The sequence below is a fragment of the Propithecus coquereli genome, unplaced genomic scaffold, assembly GCF_000956105.1.
Source record: "Propithecus coquereli isolate 6110/MARCELLA unplaced genomic scaffold, Pcoq_1.0 Scaffold14, whole genome shotgun sequence".
Taxonomy (NCBI): Eukaryota; Metazoa; Chordata; class Mammalia; order Primates; family Indriidae; genus Propithecus; species Propithecus coquereli.
The window spans coordinates 6,139,082-6,161,917 of NW_012138302.1; the positions used below are offsets into that span (position 1 = coordinate 6,139,082).

The following is a 22,836-nucleotide window of genomic DNA, read 5'->3' on the forward strand; positions in this document are numbered from 1 at the left end:
GCTCAGGCTGGTCTCGAACTCCTGAGCTCAAACAATCTGCCCGCCTCGGCCTCCCAGAGAGCTAGGATAACAGGCGTGAACCACTGCGCCCGGCCCCTGAAGTAAATATTAAATAATTATGTGGGTTTGTAATATTATCTATGCCCTTTAATAAAAATGAATTTATATTTATTGAATCATTACTGTAAGCCAGGTCCTGTGTCAGAGGCATAAATAAATGTTCTCTTATTAAGCTGGCATGAGGATAATCAGTGTTGATAAAAACTCACATTTATTAGTTATATTAGGAATATGAATTTAAAACATACGTTCATTTGTCTTAAAATTAGAGGTTATTTTTTCAAATGCTGTGAAATACTAAAAAATTACGTAAGCATGATAGGATGAAGTTAATGTATAATATATTAACATTTTTTCATTTAGCTGTGAAAGGAGGGTACTCATTATTGAATAAATAGGGAAGTAACAGTGACTTATAATGATATGTATGTAATGTTTATGTTATTAAAATTTTAAAACAGGTTTACTTTTAATTACAGTAACATGCTAATTTGAGAAATTTTAGAATATATGGATTTCTGGGTGATTTCAGTATACATGGAGATGATCCTTCCAGTACACTTTTGGGATCTTGAGCTCCTCTCCTCTGGTGATAACATCCTGAATTACAACTCAGCTACTCAGAATTCCCATAGTCAGATCCTAGATTTTGTCATTGTGAATAACTGTGTACCATGTGTAATCTCAGTTTTATGCTTCCCACTCTCTGATCACCACCTCTTGTCTTTCTTGCCCTCTTATTCTGGTACCCTGACTCTAACTGTCCTACCCCACCAGGACCTAGAATCCATGAACCTGCTGACTTTTTACTGACCCTTACCCCTTGTCCTCTTTTCTCTTTTTACCACACCTAAATTATATATTGATCTATATAGTTACTCTCTTGCATGTACTTTTGACTTCCTTAACCTTTTCTCATGTCATCTTACCCCTTGGTACAACCTCAGTGCTGTTTAAATCTAAATCTCTGTTTACTTCATACCTACATCTGTGCAGTTGAATGTGGCTAGAGAAAAACACACAATCCCACTGACTGGCCTCACTTTAAATTTATGACCACAAACTCATGAAGTCTTTAATATTGCCAAGCAGGCATTATTTTTTCCTAGTCCATTCATTCTGTAACTATTTTAGTTGACTTATTTCATGTCTTCTATTTTCTCCTTAAACTTGTCATCCTTCTTCACCATTTTCACTCATAGGATGACTTTGCTTCTTATTTCCTGAGAAAATTGAAGCAGTCAGAAGAGAATGTCCACACACTCCCACCACCACATCTATCCACCTACCATTTGTACCTATGTAGTCTACCTGTTCACTAGTTACTACAGAGGAACCACTAGTGTACCATGGAGGGTAATCCCTTCACTTATTTACTAGATCACAACCTCTCTCAATTATTCAAGTATAGTACTTTAGTAATTCTCCTTTCTCTTTTATATCATCATTATTTTGCTCTCTATTTACTGGATCATTCCTATCAGTATTCAAGCATGCTGTTATTTTTCCCATTTAAAAAAATCCTGTTTTTTTTCCCAACTTTTCCCACCAGTCTCTAACCCCCAGTATTTCTTTGCTCTTCTTTACAATAAAATTTTTCAAAAGGTTGTCAGTGCTCGCTAACTTCAATCTCTTCCTTTGTATTCTCTCTGAAGAAGTACTTTTTTTAAATTATGAGAATCTTCAGACATTCGCTATGGTAGAAAGGCTAGTATACACATTGACATTTTCTTAACTACAGTGCTGCTATTATCACTTAACAAAATTAACAGTAATTCCTTGGTATCATTTACTATCCAGTGCATTTTAAATTTCCTTGATTGTCTCATAAATGTCTTTTTACAGTTGGTTTATTCAAATCAGAATCCAGACAAGATCCAAAGGTGGAATTTGGTGTTAGATCACTTGAGTATTTTTTAAAAAAACTAAAGCTGTTTCTCCTTCTTCCAAGTTATAACTGCACTTTTATTGTGTTGTTGACTTATTGAGGAAATTAATTATCTTATGGAATTTACTGCCTTTGGGATTTTATGTTTGCTTTCTTGTAGAATTGTTTCTCTCTCACCCTCTATTTCCTGTTAACTGACCGGATTCTGGCTCTACTTCTTATACAGCTTTATTGAGATGTAATTCACATACTATGCAATTCATCCATTTAAAGTGTATAGATCAGTGGATTTTATATATTCAAGGATGTGGGCAACCATCACCACGGTCAATTTAGAACATTTTCATCACCTCAAAAAGAAACCTTTTAGCTCTCACCCTTTTTATTCCCCAAAATAACCACTAATTAAATACCAGAATTTTTGATGGTACATCAGAAAGGACTGAAAAGAGATCTCAACACTAAAACATGTCAGCTAAGATTCCAATGCAATTATTGTTGAAGTATGACAGTGTCTCATATTGCTTTTGAGAGATTTTTGTGGTGTTCCACTTTTACTTCCCTCTTGACACCCTTTAGCCCTGCTTACTGCCCTGCCAACTCTTTTATAAAATCATGATCCAGGCCGGGTATGGTGGCTCACGCCTGTAATCCTAGCACTTTGGGACGCTAAGGTGGGAGGATCACTTGAAGCCAGTAGTTCAAGACTACCTTGGGCAACACAGTGAGACCCCATCTCTACAAAAAATTTTTAAAAAAATTATCTGGGTGTGTTGGCATATACCTGCTACTTGGGAGGCTGAGACAGAGAGGATCACTTGAGCCCAGGAGTTTGACGCTGCAGTGAGCTATGATCATGCCACTACACTACAGCCTGGGTGACAGAGCTAGCCCCCATCTCAAAAAAACAAAAGAATCATCATCCAGTCTCCTCTTCGGGTCAGTAAATATAGAATCTTTCTTTGGAGTCTTAACTCTTACAAAATGATTTAAAGTTGTAAGCAGCTCATCATGACATCCCAACGCTAACCCAGCCAGCTGTCTCTGATGGGCATCAGAGAGAATGGAGACTGTTGGACTGTTGTAGCAAAAGGAAATGTTTCCTTGATCAAAGTCTAGCTAACACTACATCTAGAAAGCCAGTGACCTTATCTGTTATTTTTATTTTAATTTTTTTTTAAGAGATGGGATCTTGCTCTGTTGCCCAGGCTGGAGTGTAGTGGCATGATTATAACTCCTGGCAGCCTTGAACTCCTGGTCTCAAGCCATCTTACCCCCTCAGCATCTTGAATAGCTGGGACTACAGGTGCATGACACCATGCCCAGCTAATTTTTTTTTTTTTAAATTTTTTTGTAAAGATGGGGTCTCGCTATGTTGCTCAGGGTGGTCTCAAGCTATCCTCCCAACTCAACCTCCCAAAGTGCTGGAATTACAGACAGGAGCCACTGTGTGGACACCAGTGACCTTATACATGACTTTTCAAAACAAGATTATTGTTTATCTTCCATACGATTTTTTAAGGGAGTGTCATATCTTCCTCCCCTACCCAAACAGTTTCTGTTGATATGGTTGGTCGTTCTTTCAGAAGAAATTCAATTTGAATTAGATATAAATATGGACCTTCCAGGTTTTGTCATTATTTTCATTGAGTATTCATTTGTGACATTTTGAATCCTGAAATGTATAGCACCCTATAAATAATATCTGGGTGGAGAAGCATTGAATTAGAAAAAATTTTTTAAATTTTATTTTAAATTTATATATATTTATGTATTACCTTTATAATACATAGTGATAAAATACATATAACAAAATTTATGATTTTAACCAGTTTTAAGTATACAGTTCACTGACATCAAGTACATTTACGGTGTTGTACAACCATCACCACCGTCCACTTTCGGGACTTTTTCATCATCCCAAACTGAAACCCTGTACCCAATCATGTGAGTTATATTTAACTCACGCTAGTTTTGAGCCTAGGGCCTTGTAAAGCATATGTAACTACAGTTAGTTTGTGAAAATCTTACTTGTTGATGTTCTTATTGTTACAATTAATATTGACAATTTAATTGCATATAACTCACATACAGAAAACCAAAAAAATAACAAATTTTTCATTAAATTAAAAAGGACCATTTTGTTTTCGAAGTTTTTATTCTATTTTTGTAATAAAACACTGTGGCCCCAAGGAAAAGAATTTTTTTTCTAGTGTGGCAGTCCATGTGTTAAACAATAACTACCCATTTCCCCTTCTTCCTAACCCCTGGTAACTCTGTTTCCGGCCTCTATAAATTTGCCTATTTTATGTACTTGATATAAGTGAAATCATATAATATTTGTCCTTTTGCATCTGGCTTATTTTACTCAGCAGAATGTTTTCAGGGTTCATTCAGGTTGTAGCATGTATCAGAATCTCATTCCTTTTTAAGGCCGAATAATATTCCATTGTATGTATATATCACATTTTGTTTATCCATTCATCTGTTGATGGACATTTGGGTTGTTTCTACCTTTTGGCTATTGTGTATAATCCCGCTATGAACTTGGGTATGTAAGTATCTGTTTGAGTCCTTATTTTCAATTCTTTTGGGTATATACCTAGAAGTGGAATTGCTAGATCATAGGATAATTCTATGTTTATTGCATATTTTTTGAGGAACCACCAATCTGTTCTCCACAGCAACTGTACCACTTTACATTTCTACCAGCCACACACAAGGGTTCCAATTTCTCCATATCTTTGCCTACACTTGTTATTTTCCATTTTTAAAAAACATAGTAGCCATTGTAATAGGTGTGAAGTAATATCTCATTGTATTTATGATCTATATTTCCCTCGTCTCACAAATTTTACATTGTATTTTCATTTAGTTCAATGTACTTTTTCATTTTACTTTTCAGACTTCTATAACTGAAGTGTATTGCTTAATTTCTAAGTGTTTGGAGATTTTCCTGTTATCTTCCTGTTGCTACTTTCTCGTTTGGTTCTATTGTGGTTAGAGAACATACTTTGTCTCACTTTAGTTCTTTTAAATTTGTCGAGGTTTATTTTATGGGTCAGGATATGGTCTATCTTGGTATATACTTTTCGAGCCTTTGAAAAAATGTATATTCTGCTGTCGTTGGATGGAGTGTTCTATAAATGTCAATTAGAACGTCTTGGTTGGTGGAGCTGTTGAGTTCTACCATATCCTTGTTGATTTTCTGTTTGGTTGGCTTTCAGTTGTTGAGAGGGATCTCTTAAAATCCCCTACAATAATTGCGAATATGTCTTACTTCTTCTTTTAGTTCTATCAGTTTTTGCTTCACCTAATTTATAGCTCTGTTGATTAATATGCACACATTTAATATTGCTTTGTCCTGTTGGTGGGCCATCGTGTTTATCATCAGGTAATACTCTCTTTATTTGGTATGTTTCTTTGCTCTGAACTCTACTTTTCCCATATTAACACAGCTACTCTTGCTTTCTTTTGATTAATGTTTGCTTGGTGTATCCTTTTCCATACTTCTGTTTTTAGCCTACCTATGTTGTATTATTTGAAGTGAGTTTTTTATAGATACCCTGTAGGTAGGTCATATTTTAAAATCCATTCTGCCAATCTCTTATATTTATTGGTATATGTAAGCCATTTATATTTAATGTTGTTATTGTTCCGCAAGAGTTTAAATCTACCATTTTATTTTTTGTTCTGTTTTTCACATCTCTGTTTTGTTTTTTCTGTCTCTCTGGGGATTACCTAAACATTTTTTAGAATTCCATTTTGATTTATAGTGTTGGTGAGAGTATCTCTTTGTATAGCTTTTTTTAGTGGCTGCTCAAGGTACTATATATACATTAACTTATCACACTATGTTGCTGTTTTACCAGTTTGAGTGAAGTATAGAAACTTTACCTACCTTTACCTCCCTTTACTCTCCCCTGTATATTAATATAATCATCTGAAACATTTTCTTTACATATGTTTAGAATCACATTGGAGAAGAAGGAAAGTATATTGCATTTACCTATATTTTCCCCTATACTGTATTAGTTTTTCCTTCCTGATGTTCCCAGATGCCTTTTATTGTTTCCTTTATGTTTAGGGAATTTCTTTTAGCCATTGTTTTAGGGTAGGTCTGCTGGTGACAAAGTCTCTTAGTTTTTCTTTATCAGCATATGTCATGATTTCCCCTTTGTTCTTGAAGCTAATTTTGCTGTATCTAGAATTCTGGGTCAACAGTTCTTTTATCAATTGATTGATTGATTGATTGAGATGGAGTCTCACTCCATTGCCCCAGCTAGAGTACAGTGATGTTATCATAGCTCACTGCAACCTCAGACTCCCCCACTCAAGTGATCCTTCTGCCTCAGCCTCCCACATAGCTGGAACTACAGGTATGCGCCACCAAACCTGGCTAATTTTTAAATTATTTTTAGAGATGGGGGTCTCGCTCCTTCTCAGGCTGGTCTTGAACTCCTGACCACAAGCGATCCTCCTGCCTCTGGCTTTCAGAGTGCTAGGATTACAGGCGTGAGTGGCCTCTTTAAGTACTTGAAAAATGTCATGTCGCTTTCTTCTGGCCACCATGATTTTTGATGAGAAATCTGTAATTTGAATTTTTTTTCCCTCTAGAAGTAAGGTGTTATTTTCCCCTCACTGCTTTCAAGATTTTATCTTTAGTTTTCAGAAATTTGACTAATGTGTCTTGGCATATATTTCTTTGGGTTTACCCTATTTAAGATTTGCTTAGCTTCTTGAGTCTATAGGCTTACATCTTTTTGTAAAATTTAGAAGTTTGAACCATTATTTCTTTAGATATTTTTCTGCCTGTGCTCTTTTTCTTCACTTTCCAGGATTCTGGTGACATGAATCTCATATATTTTCTTGTAATCCCTGAAGTTCTGTTTTTGGTTTTATTTTGTTTTGGTTTGTTTTTTATTCTATTTTCTCTCTGCTGTTCAGACTGGGTAATTTCTATTTTTCTTTCTTCAAGCTAACTGATTCTTACCTCCTTTGTCCCCTCTATTCTACTATTGTTCTCACCTGTTGTATTTTTTATTTTGGTTATTGTATTTTTCAGTTCTAAAATTTCCATTTAGTCCTTCTTTATATCTTCTGGTTTTTTTTGCTGAGATTTTGTTTCTTTATAGAGAGTTTCTGTTTTTTCATTTGTTTTAAAAGTGTTTGCAATTGCTGTTGAAGCACTTTTATGATGTTTGTTTTAAAATCTTTGTCACATAATGCTGAGATCTCTTATTTTGGTATTGACATCTATAGATTATCTTTTTTCATTTGAACTGAGATTTTCCTGGGTCTTAGTGCGATGAGAGATTTTTGATTGTAACTTGGACATTTTAGGTCTCATGTTGTAAATCTCTAGATCTTATTTAAACATGTTTTAGCTGGCTTCCTCTGACATTGCTCTAGTTGTAGATGGGTGGGTATTACCTTGTTGTGGACAGATGGGGTAGAAGTCCAGGTTTCCCACTCATCCTACTGATACACAAGGAGGAGAAGGGCTCCTTGTGACTGTTGGGCAGGAGTGGGAGTTCCCACTTCTGCTAGATCAGTGCTCACACCACTTGGCTGGGAAGGGCAGTAGCGCCTCATTACTGTTCCTCACATGACCTCCACTGACATCCAGGAGTGTGTGGCCTTTACACTGGGCACTGATGGAAGTACTGACTCTCCACTAGGCCTTTCTGACACATCCTCAGGGATAAAGGAAAGAGGAGCCTTGTTGTCACTTAGTGAGAGTGGATGTCCACTTTCCCTAAGTGGCCTCTATTGACACTGTGGGGTTGAGGGACTCATTACTGTTCAGTAGGTATGAAAATCCCAATTTCCTACTTGGACTTCTTTTCTATTACTCTGGTAAAAAGAGTTGGGGTGCCTTGTTACAGCTTGGTGAGAGTAGAAGCCCAGCTCCCCACTTGGTCTTTGCTATTGTGGGTTATGGATGGGGCCACAGTTTTCATGCAATATTTGGCTAGAGTAGAGCAATTATTATCTAAATGTTTTTTTGTTTTGTTAGGCTGCCTCTTTCTTGATCATTTGGCTGGGGAGAACAGGTTTTTTGTTGGGGCTTTTTTTTTCTTCTGTGTTCATTGGTGTTTCTGGGTTAAGGGCTTCTCTAGCTCCAGATCTCCCTGCTGGTCTGCCTTTTTCTCTCTACCTTTCAGAATCTTCTTACGTTTGTTTTATACGTAATGTCCAGGGTTTATAGTTTTCCTTAGTAGAAAGAAGAAGGAAAAGTTCGTCTATTCCATCTTCCTAGAAGGGGAAGTATCCCTAGTAATTTTTGATGTTGAGCACATTTTCATATGTTTATTGACCATTCTTATATTTTCTTTTGTGAAATATCAACTTTTTTCCCATTTATTTATATTGATATATAGGACTTTTTTTTTTTTTTTTTTAAGACAGCGTCTCACTCTGTTGCCCAGGCTTGAGTACAGTGGTATCATCATATCTCACTGCAACCACGAACTCCTAGGCTCATGCGATCTCCTGCCTCTGCCTCCCAAGTAGCTGGGACTATAGGTGCATGCCACCAGGCCTGGCTAATTTTTTGTAGAGACGGGGTCTCATTGTTGCCCAGGCTAGGACTTCTTTATATATTCCAGATACTAGTCTTTTATAAAATATGTTTTGTAAATATTTTCTCTTAGTATGGCTTGCCTAATCATTTTCTTAATAGTCTCTTTTGATACATCAAAATTTTCTATAATTGTTCCTTCTTGTATCATATCTAAGAAAACTTTTCCTACTCCCAAATCATAAAGACATTCTGGCGTGTTTTCTTCTGGCAGATTTATAGTTTTAGCATTTGTATTTATGTCTGTGATCCATCTTAATTTCATTTTTGTGTATGTTGTGATGTAAAGACTAAGGTTCATTTTTTTTTTTTTCATATGGACATTCAGTTGTTCCAGCAACAAAGGTTGAAGAAAGATTTCTCTTCCTGTTGGATTGCTTTCTCTCCCTTTGTTAGGAACATCATAGTAAACTTTGTACTTCATAGGATAAGTAAGATAGAATGCTTATGAGAGAAAAACCCACAAGTTTTAGAGCTCAGAGACTCAATTTCAAATTTCTGTTCTACCATTTTGTGGCTTTATTTTCAGATTTTGGTCAACCTCTTTGAGCACAAGGATCCCTTTATCTGTAGAATTGAAATAGTAATTATCTCTAATTTACAGGGGTTGGGAGAGGTTTAAATGAGATAACATTCATGATAATAATAACTACTGTCTTTTGACTATTTAAGATGTATTAGTCATTTATTATTTTACTTAATATCTTTAAAATGTTGCTAGTTGTTCAATCCAAAACAGCATTGATTAGAGCACTTCCACTTAATGACATATACCTACACAGAGGCAAGTTTCAGTGTTTTTATTACAGATGAACATCCTGAGAAATAACATGGTCTTATTTTCATTGGTCTACAACTGCACATTTGTTATATATCCTTTGTAGTTTTGTCTTTCTTGAACTAGATAAGAAGTATGTTATTAAAAAGTATATTTTCAGCCTGGCTAAAGATTACCGTGAATCTTTTATTGTTGCTAGTAGATACTTTTAATGGGATCTGTGTATTAGTTTCCTGTGGCTACTGTAGCAAATTACCACAAACTTGGTGGCTTAGAACAAAAGAACTTTATTCTCCAGAGTGCTAGAGGCCAGAAGTCTTAAATCAGTATCACTGGAGTGAAATCAAGGCTTTGGCAGGGCTGTGCTCCCTTCAGAGGCTTTAGGGGAGCATCACTTCCTTGCCTTTTCCAGATTCTGGTGGCTTTTGGCATTCCTTGACTTATGGCTACATCACTTATATCTTTAAGGCCAGAATCTTCAAATCTCTTTCAGTTCCATCTTCATTATGGCTTTCTTCTCTGTGTATGGCCCAAATCTCCCTCTGTTTCCTTATAAGATATATGTGATTGCATTTAGGACCTGCCTAGATAATCAAGGATAATGTCCCCATTTTAAGGTCCTTAATCACATCTGCAAAGACACTTTTATTTTTTTCCATGTAAGTTAACATGCACAAGGGCTATGGATTAGGATGGGGAGAATTTTGGAAGGGCCATTTTTCAGCCCACCACAGTCTGGTTATATGTTTTTACTAGGAAAATCAACAGTAACAAATAAAGTAAAAGCACTATTTTAGAAACTTAACAATGAAAATTCCAAAGATATAAAAAAGAAAAAAGAATTCTTTCAATGAGTATTTTGTAAACTGTAAAGTATAATAAAACTTTAATTATTATTATTATTCTTACTATTTTTATGTGAGATTTATAGGCAAAGTCTAATCAAGAAGGTTAAAGAGAGTATGACCAAAAGCATAAAGGAGTCTAAGAAGGCCAACACTTTTTGTTTTCTTCAGCGCTTCTGGCTGAACATGTTAAATTTTAGAAAAAACTAGGTTAAAAGCATATTATGTTTTTAAAAAAATAAATTTTCTTTAAAGTTTTAAAATTCTTACATTCGTCTCTTTCTGTCTACCTCTTACTCCCACCTCTTTTTATAAAGGTGCCCCTTACTGAAGCAGTAGATCCAGTAGATTTTGAAGATTACCTCATTACTCATCCTTTAGCTGTGGATTCTGGGCCTTTAAGGGAATTAATTGAATTTCCTCCAGATGATATTGAAGTTGTTTATAGTCCTCGGGACTGCAGAACACTTGTTTCAGCTGTACCTGAAGAAAGGTAAGGAGACATTTACCTACTTTTGGTTTTAGTGTAACTATAGAAAGGCTGCCTTCCATTATATTATTTAGAGCCTATTTCTTGTGGTGATGTTGTTTCTTGTTATAAGAACATGAACTGCAGCAACCAAATTCACAAACATCAGTGCTTTCCTTTCTAAATTACAAATATATTTTCTTTTTAAAAATAGTGAAATGGATCCACATGTTAGAGATTGTATAAGAAGTTATACAGAAGACTGGGCAATTGTGATCAGAAAGTAAGTTATATGTTTATTATAACATTTAAAAATACTGAGTAGGATTTGTAAATGGATTAAGATAGGTGAGTAATAATTGTGACATAAGAAAATTTATTTAAACAAAATAGTTGAAAAAACAAAGAAGAACCTTATGTATGAAATGTCCAATTTCGAGTCAAAAGTGTAGTTTATTATATCTCAAACAAGAAGCAGTACAATTAATCAAAGTATGCACCTAAACTGTCAACACAATTTTGCCATCTTAACAGTAGCTTGTTTATGCCAGCAGTGAAGAAGCCTGCAGAGCGAGTGGTAATGAAATCGTGAAAGTTGTTTTCCACAGCTTGTTAAGAATTCAATATTTTTCCTTGCAAGAAGTGGTCCAAAGCCTGGAAGAAGTGGTAGTTAGTTGGTGCAAGGTCTCGTGAATACAGTGAATGACAAGAGTTTCCAAGTCCAGCTTCTGTAGTTTGAGTAGCATTGTTTGTGAGACAAAGCGTTGTCTGGCCAGAGGACTGGCCTGTCTCTCTTGACTCTTAATGACCAGCATCCTCATCCAGCTGGTTGCAGTAGACATCTCCTGTAATCAGTTGACCAGGTTTCATGCAGCTATAGTGGATAATACCAGGGCTGGACCACCAAACAGGCACCATTAGCTTTTTCTGATGAGTATTTGGTTTTGAACTGTTTCTGCACTTAATTTGTATCCAGCTATTGTGCCTAATGCTTGCGATTGTCAAAAAGAATCCATTTTTCATCACATATAACAATACGGTGTAGAAATGGTTCACCTTTATATCATGACAGCAATGAAAGGCAAGCTTTGAGATGACTTCTCTTCTGACTCTTGTTTAATTCACGTGGAACTCATCTATCCAGCTTCTTTACCTTGCCGATTTGTTTCAAATGGTCCAATATTGTTGGAATAATAATGTCGAACCTTGCTGCTTTTCATGTGTAGGTTGAGATGGATTCGCTTCCACTACAGCTTTCAGCTCATCATTATCCACCTTGGTCTCAGGTTGCCCACGTGACTCATATTCAAGATTGATATCAGCAGAACGGAACTTTTCAAACCATTGATATACTGTGTGTTCATTAGCCACATCCTTCCCAAACATTTCGTTGATATTTTGAGCTGTCTGTACTGCATTGGTTCCACAATGCAACTGATGTTCATAAATAACATGAATTTTTGACTTATCCATGGTTTCACAAAAATTGCTTTAAAAAAAATATGAAAGATTATTCACAAGCCAAAATGTGCTTTTGAAAGACTGAGCATGTACCCTCAAAATAAAAATAAAACAAGAAGTGTTAAAGTGAAATGTCAGAGATATCAACTGTCAAACTTAGTACTTAAGGAAATTGGACATTTCATACTCAATAACCCAATATAACTTAATAAGCCCCCACAGTTACTTTTACTTATTTTCCTTATAAAGTAATAGGTTTGTAGGAATAGTATTTCTATACTATTATAAATCATTAAGAACTAATAATATATGATGATAATGATTTTGAAGTCTAATTCTTTTGTGAAATCATGGCAAGATATCGATGAATAATTTGTATTTCTCAAAAAAAAATCCAATTTAATGAAACTTAAGTAGCTAAGTTAAATTTAATAGCCAGTTTTCTAGATCAAGCTATTTGAAAGGTCTCTGCCCTTTCTAACTAATGGTTTTAGGTCCTTGACCTGTATATCTAATCAGGTAAATATTTGTTAAAAATAATGTTTTATTCTACCCAAGATTTATTTTTCTAATGGACTGTGTTTGAAATATCAACTCAGATTAAGAAACAAAATAAAACTACTTTTCTTTTGCTAATTTGCATAACAAAAAGCATTTTCATACTGAAACTTCTTAGCCTTATTTTACTAAGGGAGATATAATGACTGAAGTAGTGGAGAATTCTGATATAACATTATAGTTTTCACAAATGAAGTAATCTATGCTAAATAGCACTAGCAAAAGCATTGCTTATTGTTTTGCCCTCATGGCTGCTGTCTTATTTCACTGGGCTTAATACTATGCTAAATATCACTCTGGGGGATAATGTTGACGTGGTTTTTAGTTTTAGTGTGACCTAATAAAAGCACAGTCTTCTGCCCTTTATATAAAAGAGCTGTTTTTATGAACTTAACAATTTTGGTAAGTATTCTAGTAGCCAGATTTTAGACATTACTGAAAGAAACTGTTCTTCTGTCAGATAATTCAAAAGGCTTTACCTCTATGCATATATGTTGGAAACCTGTTATTAGAAATCTTAATAAGAAGAGGTTAGCTGTAAAATATATTGACATCAGAATCATGGAATCTGTTACTTAATTCTAATCAAGGGGTTGCTAACCTTGGTTTAGGCAAGAGGAAAAGGGTATTAAATATGGGAACTTACTATGTGCTAGGCATTTCATTGAGCACTTTATACTCACCTAATTTAAGGTTCTAATAGATAAGATAACTCAAGCTCAGAGTAGTTAAATAATTTCTCTATGATCCCACAAGCCAAAAGATGAGGTAACCAGAATTAGAACATAGGGCTATCAGATTCTAAAGCTTATATATTTTTTTATGTTATGCTAGTTATTATATGTTATCTGCTCTGGTAATTGGAAGACAAAAGGGGTACTTTTGGTGAACTAGAAGCTATGAGGTATTTCTCAACAACAGAAGATAGGTGTGATTGGAATATAAGAGAAAACCACAGGAAAGAATAATCTAAGGAGAAAATATATGCAAAAGCTTCAGTAGTGCTTTAAGCTCAGAAGCAGTAAATACAGGCAATGGTGGGGGACCTGGAGCAAATGTTGGAGACTTGGTTACTTTGAAACCCCCTATACCATGTGTGCACAGCAGTGGCAGCAGAGACAACTACCTGTTTTTTAGGAGCTGTACTTGAGCAGATAAGATAGTGCCCAGGGTGAGCTTACCTTGAAGAAAGAAGGAGCCCTCATACTTAGACGACTAGGTACTGGCAGACTTTGCCTGCCAGCATGATCTCTACCTTCCCTACAGCTACTGGATATGGTCTGGGGTAAGCAGATACCCCAGATTAGTTCAAGACAAATGTGGGGGATGCAAATTCAAAACTGAACATATACCCCAGAATTGGCAAGTATTTGATGAAAGCCAATACATTTGAAAGAGAATTATCAGAAACTACAAATAAAAGAACTAATAATTTAGGAAACAGTCAATAGAACACAGATTAATACCCATTAGTATAATGAATATACTTATGTATCAATGTATATAAAATATGTGACAGGATATGTTAACCATATAAAAATCAATTCATTATCTTTGAAAATTAAACTTTTAATCAGTGAAAAATATTAAAAACTCAGCAGATGGGCTTAATGGTAGAGTGGATATGGCTAAAGAGTGAAATAGTGAATGATAAGGTGAAACCACAAAATTCTTCCATAATTTAGCAGAGTGATAAAGGGACAGAAAATACTTTATTTATTCATTCAACAAATGTTTATTGAGAGTATTCTATGTACCAGGCACTACACTAAACACTGATGATACAACAGTGAACAAAACCAACTCCTTACCCTCATGAAGCTTATGTTCTAGTGGGGCAAGAGGTCAATAGACAATAAACAAACACAAATAAATATATAATAAATATGATAGAGATAAGTCTTGTGGAGAAAAAAGTAGGGTGAAAGGGATAGAGAAGGCCAAGAAGAGGGATAACATTTTCTATTTATGTAAGTAAAATAAGGAAGGCTTAATGATAAGGTGATTTTGAGCAGACCTGAAGGAAGTGAGCCCTGTGGATATCTGGGGGAAGAGTGTTACTAGGAAGAGCAATACAATGTGAAGGCCCCATATTCAAAGCATGCTGGAAACGTTGAAGGAATAGTAGAGAGGACAGTGTGGCTGAAATAGAATAAATGAGGGTGAGAATGCCAAGAGACGAGTCAGAAAAATGGTCATGGTGTGGAGTTAGACAGGTAGTCATGTAGAGCCTTCACTATTTCATTAATTGGCTGATAGCAAGAACCACATCATCTTCTGGTAATCATTATTGTTTTGCTCCAATTAAAATATTCCCACAGTTTACTCTACAAATTGTTAAATCATGGACAATAATTGCTCTTTGATCAACTCTTATTTGATATTGTTGGATATTGGGTTGTTTGGAAAGAAGGGTACATTGATTTGAGTTGTTCTTAGCAATATATATATAAAAAGTGTTAATTAAACCATATATGTATACAATGGTGTTGTAGATTTTGCTGTTTTTCATTTTACATGTCTGCAGCTTTAGATTAAGATCTTTTATAAATAATGAGATATAGCAAAAATTTCTTGGCTATTTGAAATTTTAAGATTCAGTGCTTCATACATGTATCTAACCTTTTAGAAATTTGTATTACTATTAATGTAATATTATTTTCTATTATTAATGTAATATTATTTTCATTTTATTCTTCAACCTGGCTTCCCAAGTTTTCTTTTTACTGACCAGTTCTCTGAATTGAAAGTACAGGCTTAAATTATATTACACATGGTTGGCATGGAAAGAAGGAAAATATGGTTTGCTTTTGGGAACTCATAATCTGCTCTTTAGTTGGGTGAAAGGAACTTTGAATGGAAATTTTCTTAAACCTCTGGTTAATTATTTAACATACTCAAAACTACTACGGGAGATCCTTATTATGTAAAGAAATAATGCAAATGACACTTGGCTTATTACATAATAATGCTGAAAAAGGGAAAAATTTTTAAAAATTGATATTTATTTAACTATTTTGTTTTTAATAGATATCATAAACTGGGAACAGGATTTAATCCCAATACATTAGATAAACAGAAAGAAAGGCAAAAAGGTTTGCCAAAACAGGTCTTTGAATCTGATGAAGCTCCAGATGGCAACAACTACCAGGATGATCAAGTAATATTTTTATTCTTAAATGACTATAAAATTTACTTTAAAATAGTTTATTTTTTATTTATTAATATCTTCATATTTAATGTTTTGCATGACAGGATGATCTTAAGAGACGTTCAATGTCAATAGATGATACTCCAAGGGGTAGCTGGGCCTGTAGTATCTTTGACTTAAAAAATTCACTTCCTGATGCTTTGCTTCCCAATTTACTTGATCGAACTCCGAATGAAGAAATAGACCGTCAGAATGATGACCAAAGGAAATCAAACCGTTACAAGGAACTCTTTGCTTTGCATCCATCACCAGATGAGGTATAGATGTTTACATATAAAGAAGCAACTGAGTATCAAAATAGATATTTGGAGAGTATGATTTATATATTATGAAATACTATTTATATTAATATTATAATAGTATTATAATAATGTAGGGAATAAAATTTAACTGAAACATAGCTATAATTTTATAAATGAATACTTCTTATACTAGTGAATTTATTCATAATGAGTAATTTCTGTGAATTGAACATATGATTTAATGACTTTGTGGATAAATAGGTCATTCTTTGTTCAATTGTGAAGACTAAGAAGATTAGTAAAATAGATTCTTATAAAAATATAAATTGTACAGAATTGAAATATAATGAGGATATTCCTTTTGTGTTGCTTGTCAATTTGTAGGAAGAATCAATAGAAAGGCTTAGTGTTCCCGATGTACCCAGAGAACATTTTGGTCAAAGACTTCTTGTAAAATGTTTATCACTCAAGTGAGTATTTCTTCTATTGTATAACTTTTATTTTCCAGGGTAATATTTTGAGTACTAGTATAACAAAATCTTAGTTAGTAGATTTTATACTTGTATTTGTGACCTTTTGAGAAGTATTGTTCTGTACATAATTTTAAATGCTATCCAGCATTCGAACTTATGTGTGAAGCTAAGCTTTAGAGCATTTTTGGTTCACAGGCAAAGATAACTCTTTGCCACAGCTATACAGTTAGTCTCAAAACTTGAGAAAATATTCACCGACGTTTATTACTAGACACCGTTCTTGATTGGGGAATATAAAGAAAAAGTATCTTTTTCCTTAAAGAGCTGATTTTACATTTGTTACATGGTAGGCCTTGTTTTTTGAAGTACATATTTTTTTCCCTTAAAAAAGTTAGATGACTTCTACTGACATCATTGAGGTGATGTTTCTTACATTTATAATCTGCTTTACAAAGTTCTTTCTCTTATTTTATTTCATGCTGTCTTCATAGTAATTCTATAAGGTAGATACTATTTTCTTCATTTTACAAATGAGGAAACCAGGATTCAAAAGGATTAGCAGAAGTTAATTGGCATGCTCATTATTATGCTATCAGTAACTGAAAAATAAACTTCATGCTCTTTTCATTATATCATGTTAGCAGTATAGGTTAATTGTTAGTTCTGATTTAAGAAAAAAGAAGTTTCAATTTATAGAGCTTTCTTTTTTTTTTTTTGAGACAAAGTCTCACTCTACTGCCCCGAGTAGAGTGCTGCGGCGTCAGCCTAGCTCACAGCAACCTCAAACTCCTGGGGATCAAGCAATCCTTCTGCCTCAGCCTCCCAAGTAGCTGGGATTACAGGCCTGCGCCACCATGCCCGGCTAATATTTTCTATATATTTTTAGTTGTCCAGCTAATTTCTTTCTATTTTTAGTAGAGGCGGGGTCTCACTCTTGCTCAGGCTGGTCTCGAACTGCTGAACTCAAACGATCCACCCGTCTTGGCTTCCCAGAGTGCTAGGATTACTGGCGTGAGCCACCGCGCCTGGCCCATAGAGCTTTCTAAAAGAAGCAACTCATAGTTATAGACCACTTTTTATATAATTCTGGCAGTTTTCTTTTCTTGAAAGCTAAAGCTTTATATATTTAGTTAGATTTATCCAGAAACCTGTTTGATAGATTAACTGCATTGAGTCTTTTGAATATCTGGACACTTAACATCAGTTCTTACTTATAATCTTCTTACTTTGTTTTTTAATAGCTTTATTGTAATATAATTTACATATCATAAAATTCACCCTTTTAAAGTATACAAGTCAATGTTATGTATTCATAGAGTTGTGCAACTATCACTAAAATATTTATCACAGCAGAAACAAACTTCATACCTGTGTTAGTCTATTCAGGCTGCCATAACAGAATACCATAGACAGGGTGACTTAACCAACAGAAATTTATTTCTCATAGTTCTGGAGGCTAAAAGTCAACGGTCAAGGTGCTGGCAGTTGGTTTCTGGTGAGGCCTTTCTTCCTGGCTTGCAGATGGCTGCCTTTTTGTTGTGTCCTTACAGAACCTTTCCTCTGTGTGTGCATGGGAAGAGAGACATCTTTGGTTTCTTAGTCTTCTTATAAGGACACCACTTCCATGGGATTAGTACTGCACCCTTAGGACCTCGTTTAACCTTAATTACCTCCTTAAAGGCCCTATCTCCAAATACAGTCACCTTGGGGTTAGGATTTTAACATAAGAATTTTGGGGACATACAATTTAGTCCATAGCAATACCTATTAGCAGTCACTCTCTGTTCTTCTTTCCCCTCAGGCCCTGGCAGCCACTAATTTGTTTTCTGTCTCTACGAATTTACCTATTCTGAATATGGTATATAAATGGAATTATATAATATGTGGCCATTTGTGTCTGGCTTCTTCATATAGGATAAGTTTTCAAGGTTCATCTATGTTATAGCATATATGAGTAGTTCATTCCTTCCTTTATTTATTTATTTTACTTACTTACTTATTTTTGTGACAGGGTCTCACTCTGTTGCCCAGGCTCGAGTGCAGTGGCGTGATCACAGCTCACTGCAATTTCCATCTCCCGGGCTCAAGCAATCCTCCTGTCTTGGCCTTCCAAAGGGATTTTAGGTGTGAGCCATTGCACCCAGCCATTCATTCCTTTATATGGCTGACCAATATTCTACTGTGTGGATACACCACATTTTGTTTATCCAGTCATCATTTGACAAACACTTGGGTTGTTTCTGCTTTAAAAAAACTAATAGCTTTACTGAGATATAATTCACATATTATGCATTTCACTCAAGTGTATCCAGTGTACAGTTCATCAGTGAATTCAGTCAGTTTGCCAGTGTACAATTCAATGGGTTTTAATACATTTCAGATCTTGCAACTATCATCACATAAATTTTAGGGTACTTTCATCACCCCAAAAAGAAATCCTCTGCCTGTTAGCAGTCACTCCCTGTTTTGCCTAACTCCTCCAGCCCTAGGCAACCACCAGTCTACTTTCTGTTTCTATGGATTTTCTTGCTCTGAATATTTCCTATAAATGGAATCATACAATATGTGGTTTTTTGTGTTTGGCCTCTTTTACTTAGTTTTCCTAATGTTTTCAAGTTTTATCTATGTTGTAGCATGTGTCAGTACTGCTATTTCTTTTTATTGCTGAGTGATGTTCCGTTGGATAGATATATCACATTTGTTTATCCGTTTATCAGTTAATGAACATTTGAATTGTTTCCACTTTTTGGCTATTATTAATTACATTCATAATTTGTGTACAAGTTTTTGTGGTATATATGTTTTCATTTTTCTTGGGTATGTACCTAAGAGTGGAATTATGGTTGGTATGGTAACCCCATGTTTAGCTTTTGGAGGAATTATCCAGACCGTTTTTCCAAAGCAGCTGCACCATTTTTATTCCCACCAGCAAGTTATGAGGATTCTAATTTTTCCACATTTTCACCAACACTTGTTATTGTCTGGTTTTTTGATCATAACCATCCTAGTAGGTGTGAAGTGGTGTCTCATTATAGTTTTATTTATGATCTTCTTGACTAGTAAAAGTTACAAGTTACTTTTCCCTTAGAGAAAAGATAGAATGATTTTTCACATAATTCTATTTTCCTTAGCTTTCATTTGATCAGCTCTTGTTAAAAACTCTGAACTAAGAATTATATACCTCTGATATATCTATGATAAGAAAAATTCAGGTTTAAGGTAGAGAAGAACTTGAGGTCACTTTATAAGTTCAGAAAGGGTTAGAAATGATAGCTTTATTTTAGTTAATTATAGAAACTGATAAATTCTTGAAAATAATTTCTTTTACATTTTATTCTCCAAGAATAGCCTTCCTTTAATCCTGCATGAGAAAATTGTTTGTAATAGTTAAGAAGACTGTTAGTCAGTGTTATAGTGGTCTAGACATTCAGGGAAGTAACTTCCCAGGGATGGTCAAACTGATAGGAATTTCTTAGAAGCCTAGAAATGCTAAGAAATCATAATTTCACAGAGGTAAGCATTCTCTAGCTTAGTTTTACATTAGGACTACTGCCTATCCTGGTTTTAATGGGCTACCCAAGGGAAAGGGCTTGACATTCAAGCAGGGTAGAAACAGACTTCTGCATAAATGGCTAACACCAAATGTCATAGGAGTAATACTAAAAGTCGTAGAGTTATTTGTCACAACTTTGGCTCTGGCAGGGAGAAGTCAGACAGGCAACAGGGAAAAAAAAGAAAGAGAGAGAAAACTCTGAGAATTCCTAGCCATAAGCTTGCATATTATCTGTGTGGCTCAAAAAACTTCAAGGCAAAAATTCAGTTTAAAATGGTTCTAGATTTGTAGTAGCCCTGGGACCCTGGCAGAAACATCAATTGTTTTTGAAGGAACCCACTTAAAACCTAGGTCTCAAAAGATTTCTACAGAGAAAGTTCCAGTTCTAGTCATAAATCAACAAAAATGCCAAAATAAACTATAGACCTGCAAAGGACTATCAATCAGATTTAAAATATGAAATATGAAATAAGTATTTTTAATATATTTAAGTAAATAATAATTTTTAAAAAAATTATAGAGGAGCAAGAGACACTCAGAATTGACCAGGAGATTTTAAAAAGAGTCAGGTGTGATAAACATAGATTAGATAAAACTAAAGAGTGAATAAGTGAATTAGAAGATAAAACTGAACATGTATTCACACAGAATGTACACAGAGACATAATAGATAGAAAATACAAAAGGAGTATCAACAAAAAGTCTAATTTGAATTCCATAATGGAAATAACTTAGGGAAGAGGGAAACAATTATTGAAGAAATAATGACTGAGAATTGTTCAGAAGTCGTGAAACAGTAGTAACTCTCAATTCTGGATTTTTAGTGAGGTCCAGAGGGGAATAAATAAAAAGAAATTGACACTTAGACCAAACATAGTAAAAATGCAAAACACCAAAACCAAGAGAATATATTAAAAGCAGCAGAGAGAAAAAGAGATTGTATGCAAAGAAATTACAATTATCCAACAGCTGGTTTATTACAGCAACAGTGGAAGCGAGAAGACATTGATATCTTCAGTGTAAGAGAAAATAACTGTCAACCACGAATTTTATACCCAGTAAAATTATCTTCCAAGAAACATATTCTTGAAGTAGTTAGTTTTTGCTACACTACAAACCACCTTAAAATGTAATATCTTAAAGCAGCAAATGTTCAATATTTCTCATGATTCTTTGGGTTATATAGGTAGTTTTTATAGTGTGAGCCAATTTGCCTGTAACTGGATGATCTTTTTTTAATATAAAGGCCTCACTTATATGTCTAGCAGTTGGTAGACAGATTAGGAATTTCATATTTACATGTTTAGCAGTTCATGTAATGCCAGCTGGGGAAATAGCCATGCTTCTCTCATTATCCAGTAGGCTAACCTAGACTTGTTTATGTGGTGATGAAAGGATTTCCAGCAAGAAGAGAGTAGAAGCTATAAGGCTTCTTGTGGCCTTGGATTAGAACTCTTACAACATATCATTTATAGATCAAAACATTGCAAGGCTAGCCTAAATTCAAGGTGTGTGGAAATAGATTATCTCTTAATGAGAATGCCAAGCATTTGTCTTCAGTTTTTGAAATCTCCTGCAAATGCTGAGGTAAATAAATTTTTTAGACTGATAAAGACTAGAAGTGTTTCTTAACAATTTGTCACTAAAAAGGTAACTTCTGAAGGAAATACTTTGGGAGAAGGATTTTAGATAGAAGAAGGAATGAGCAAAGAAATGGAAAACATAGGATAAACCTCAGTGTTCACTGTAATAGTGTCTAGTTTATGAGGTTAAAATAATTAAGGTAAAACTCAAAATTGATAACATAATGTATCGATTGGGGAGTGATTAGGATTAAAGCATTCTAAGGTCTTATTTTTTGGGAAGACAGTAAAGATATTGGTTAATATTATACTTTTTAAGTTAACTATGTACTTTAAAAGTTCTTAGATAACCATTAAAAAGTAGAAATGTAATTTATAGACAAAGGGGAAAAATTGGCCAATCCAAAAAGAAGGCAAGAATAGAAAGACACTTAGAAAAACTAAAATAATAAAAATAAGCTGCTAGAAATGAATCCAAATATAAGTCTTGACAATAAGTATAAATGGACTAAACTATCTATTGAAAGAAAAAGATTATTAGACTGCATTAAAAAACCCCAGTTATATGATTTTTTAAAAAATAAGAGATTGCTATAAAGCACAAGCAACTGAAAGGTTGAAAATAAAAATATATATTAAGACATAATTGTCAAATATTCAGCAAATGAAAACTGAGGGAACAATATTAATATCAGAGAAAATTGGCTTTAAGTCCAAATAGTCAACACATATTGATAAAATTTTCAAAATTGTATTATAATTGTTTATAAGCAAATATATGGAAACACACCCAATTTTTTAAAAGTCTAAAGAAAATAAGTCAAATTTTATCAGTAATGTCTTCTGGATGATTAAAAATTGTTTTTTTCTTTTATGTTTTGTGTTCTCAATGTCTTAAATAAATGAGCCTGTATGGTATTACATTTATAGTGAGTAAAAAAATAAATACTTTCTTTGCAGTTTAATGGCCATTGAGTATGGCTGGTCTTCAAATGACATTTCTTGATAAACTTGAGCATGCCTATGTTTGATAGTATGGAAATAATATGGTATGCGTTGTGTACTGAATGCGTGAAGAATCTTTCTTTCTTTCTTTCTTTCTTTCTTTCTTTCTTTCTTTCTTTCTTTCTTT

The 22,836-nt window shown here is 34.3% G+C and overlaps 1 protein-coding gene across 1 annotated transcript in view; it reads left to right on the top strand.

The window, feature by feature from the left end:
- The window catches only part of DOCK7 (dedicator of cytokinesis 7), a 229,483-nt gene that overhangs the window by 22,104 nt on the left and 184,543 nt on the right, over nt 1-22,836 (top strand). Inside the window, exons 3-7 of the mRNA XM_012639329.1 lie at nt 10,472-10,647; nt 10,838-10,906; nt 15,673-15,802; nt 15,898-16,110; nt 16,480-16,565. Of these exons, the coding sequence (XP_012494783.1) occupies nt 10,472-10,647; nt 10,838-10,906; nt 15,673-15,802; nt 15,898-16,110; nt 16,480-16,565 (674 nt within the window). The remainder of the gene's footprint in view (nt 1-10,471; nt 10,648-10,837; nt 10,907-15,672; nt 15,803-15,897; nt 16,111-16,479; nt 16,566-22,836) is intronic.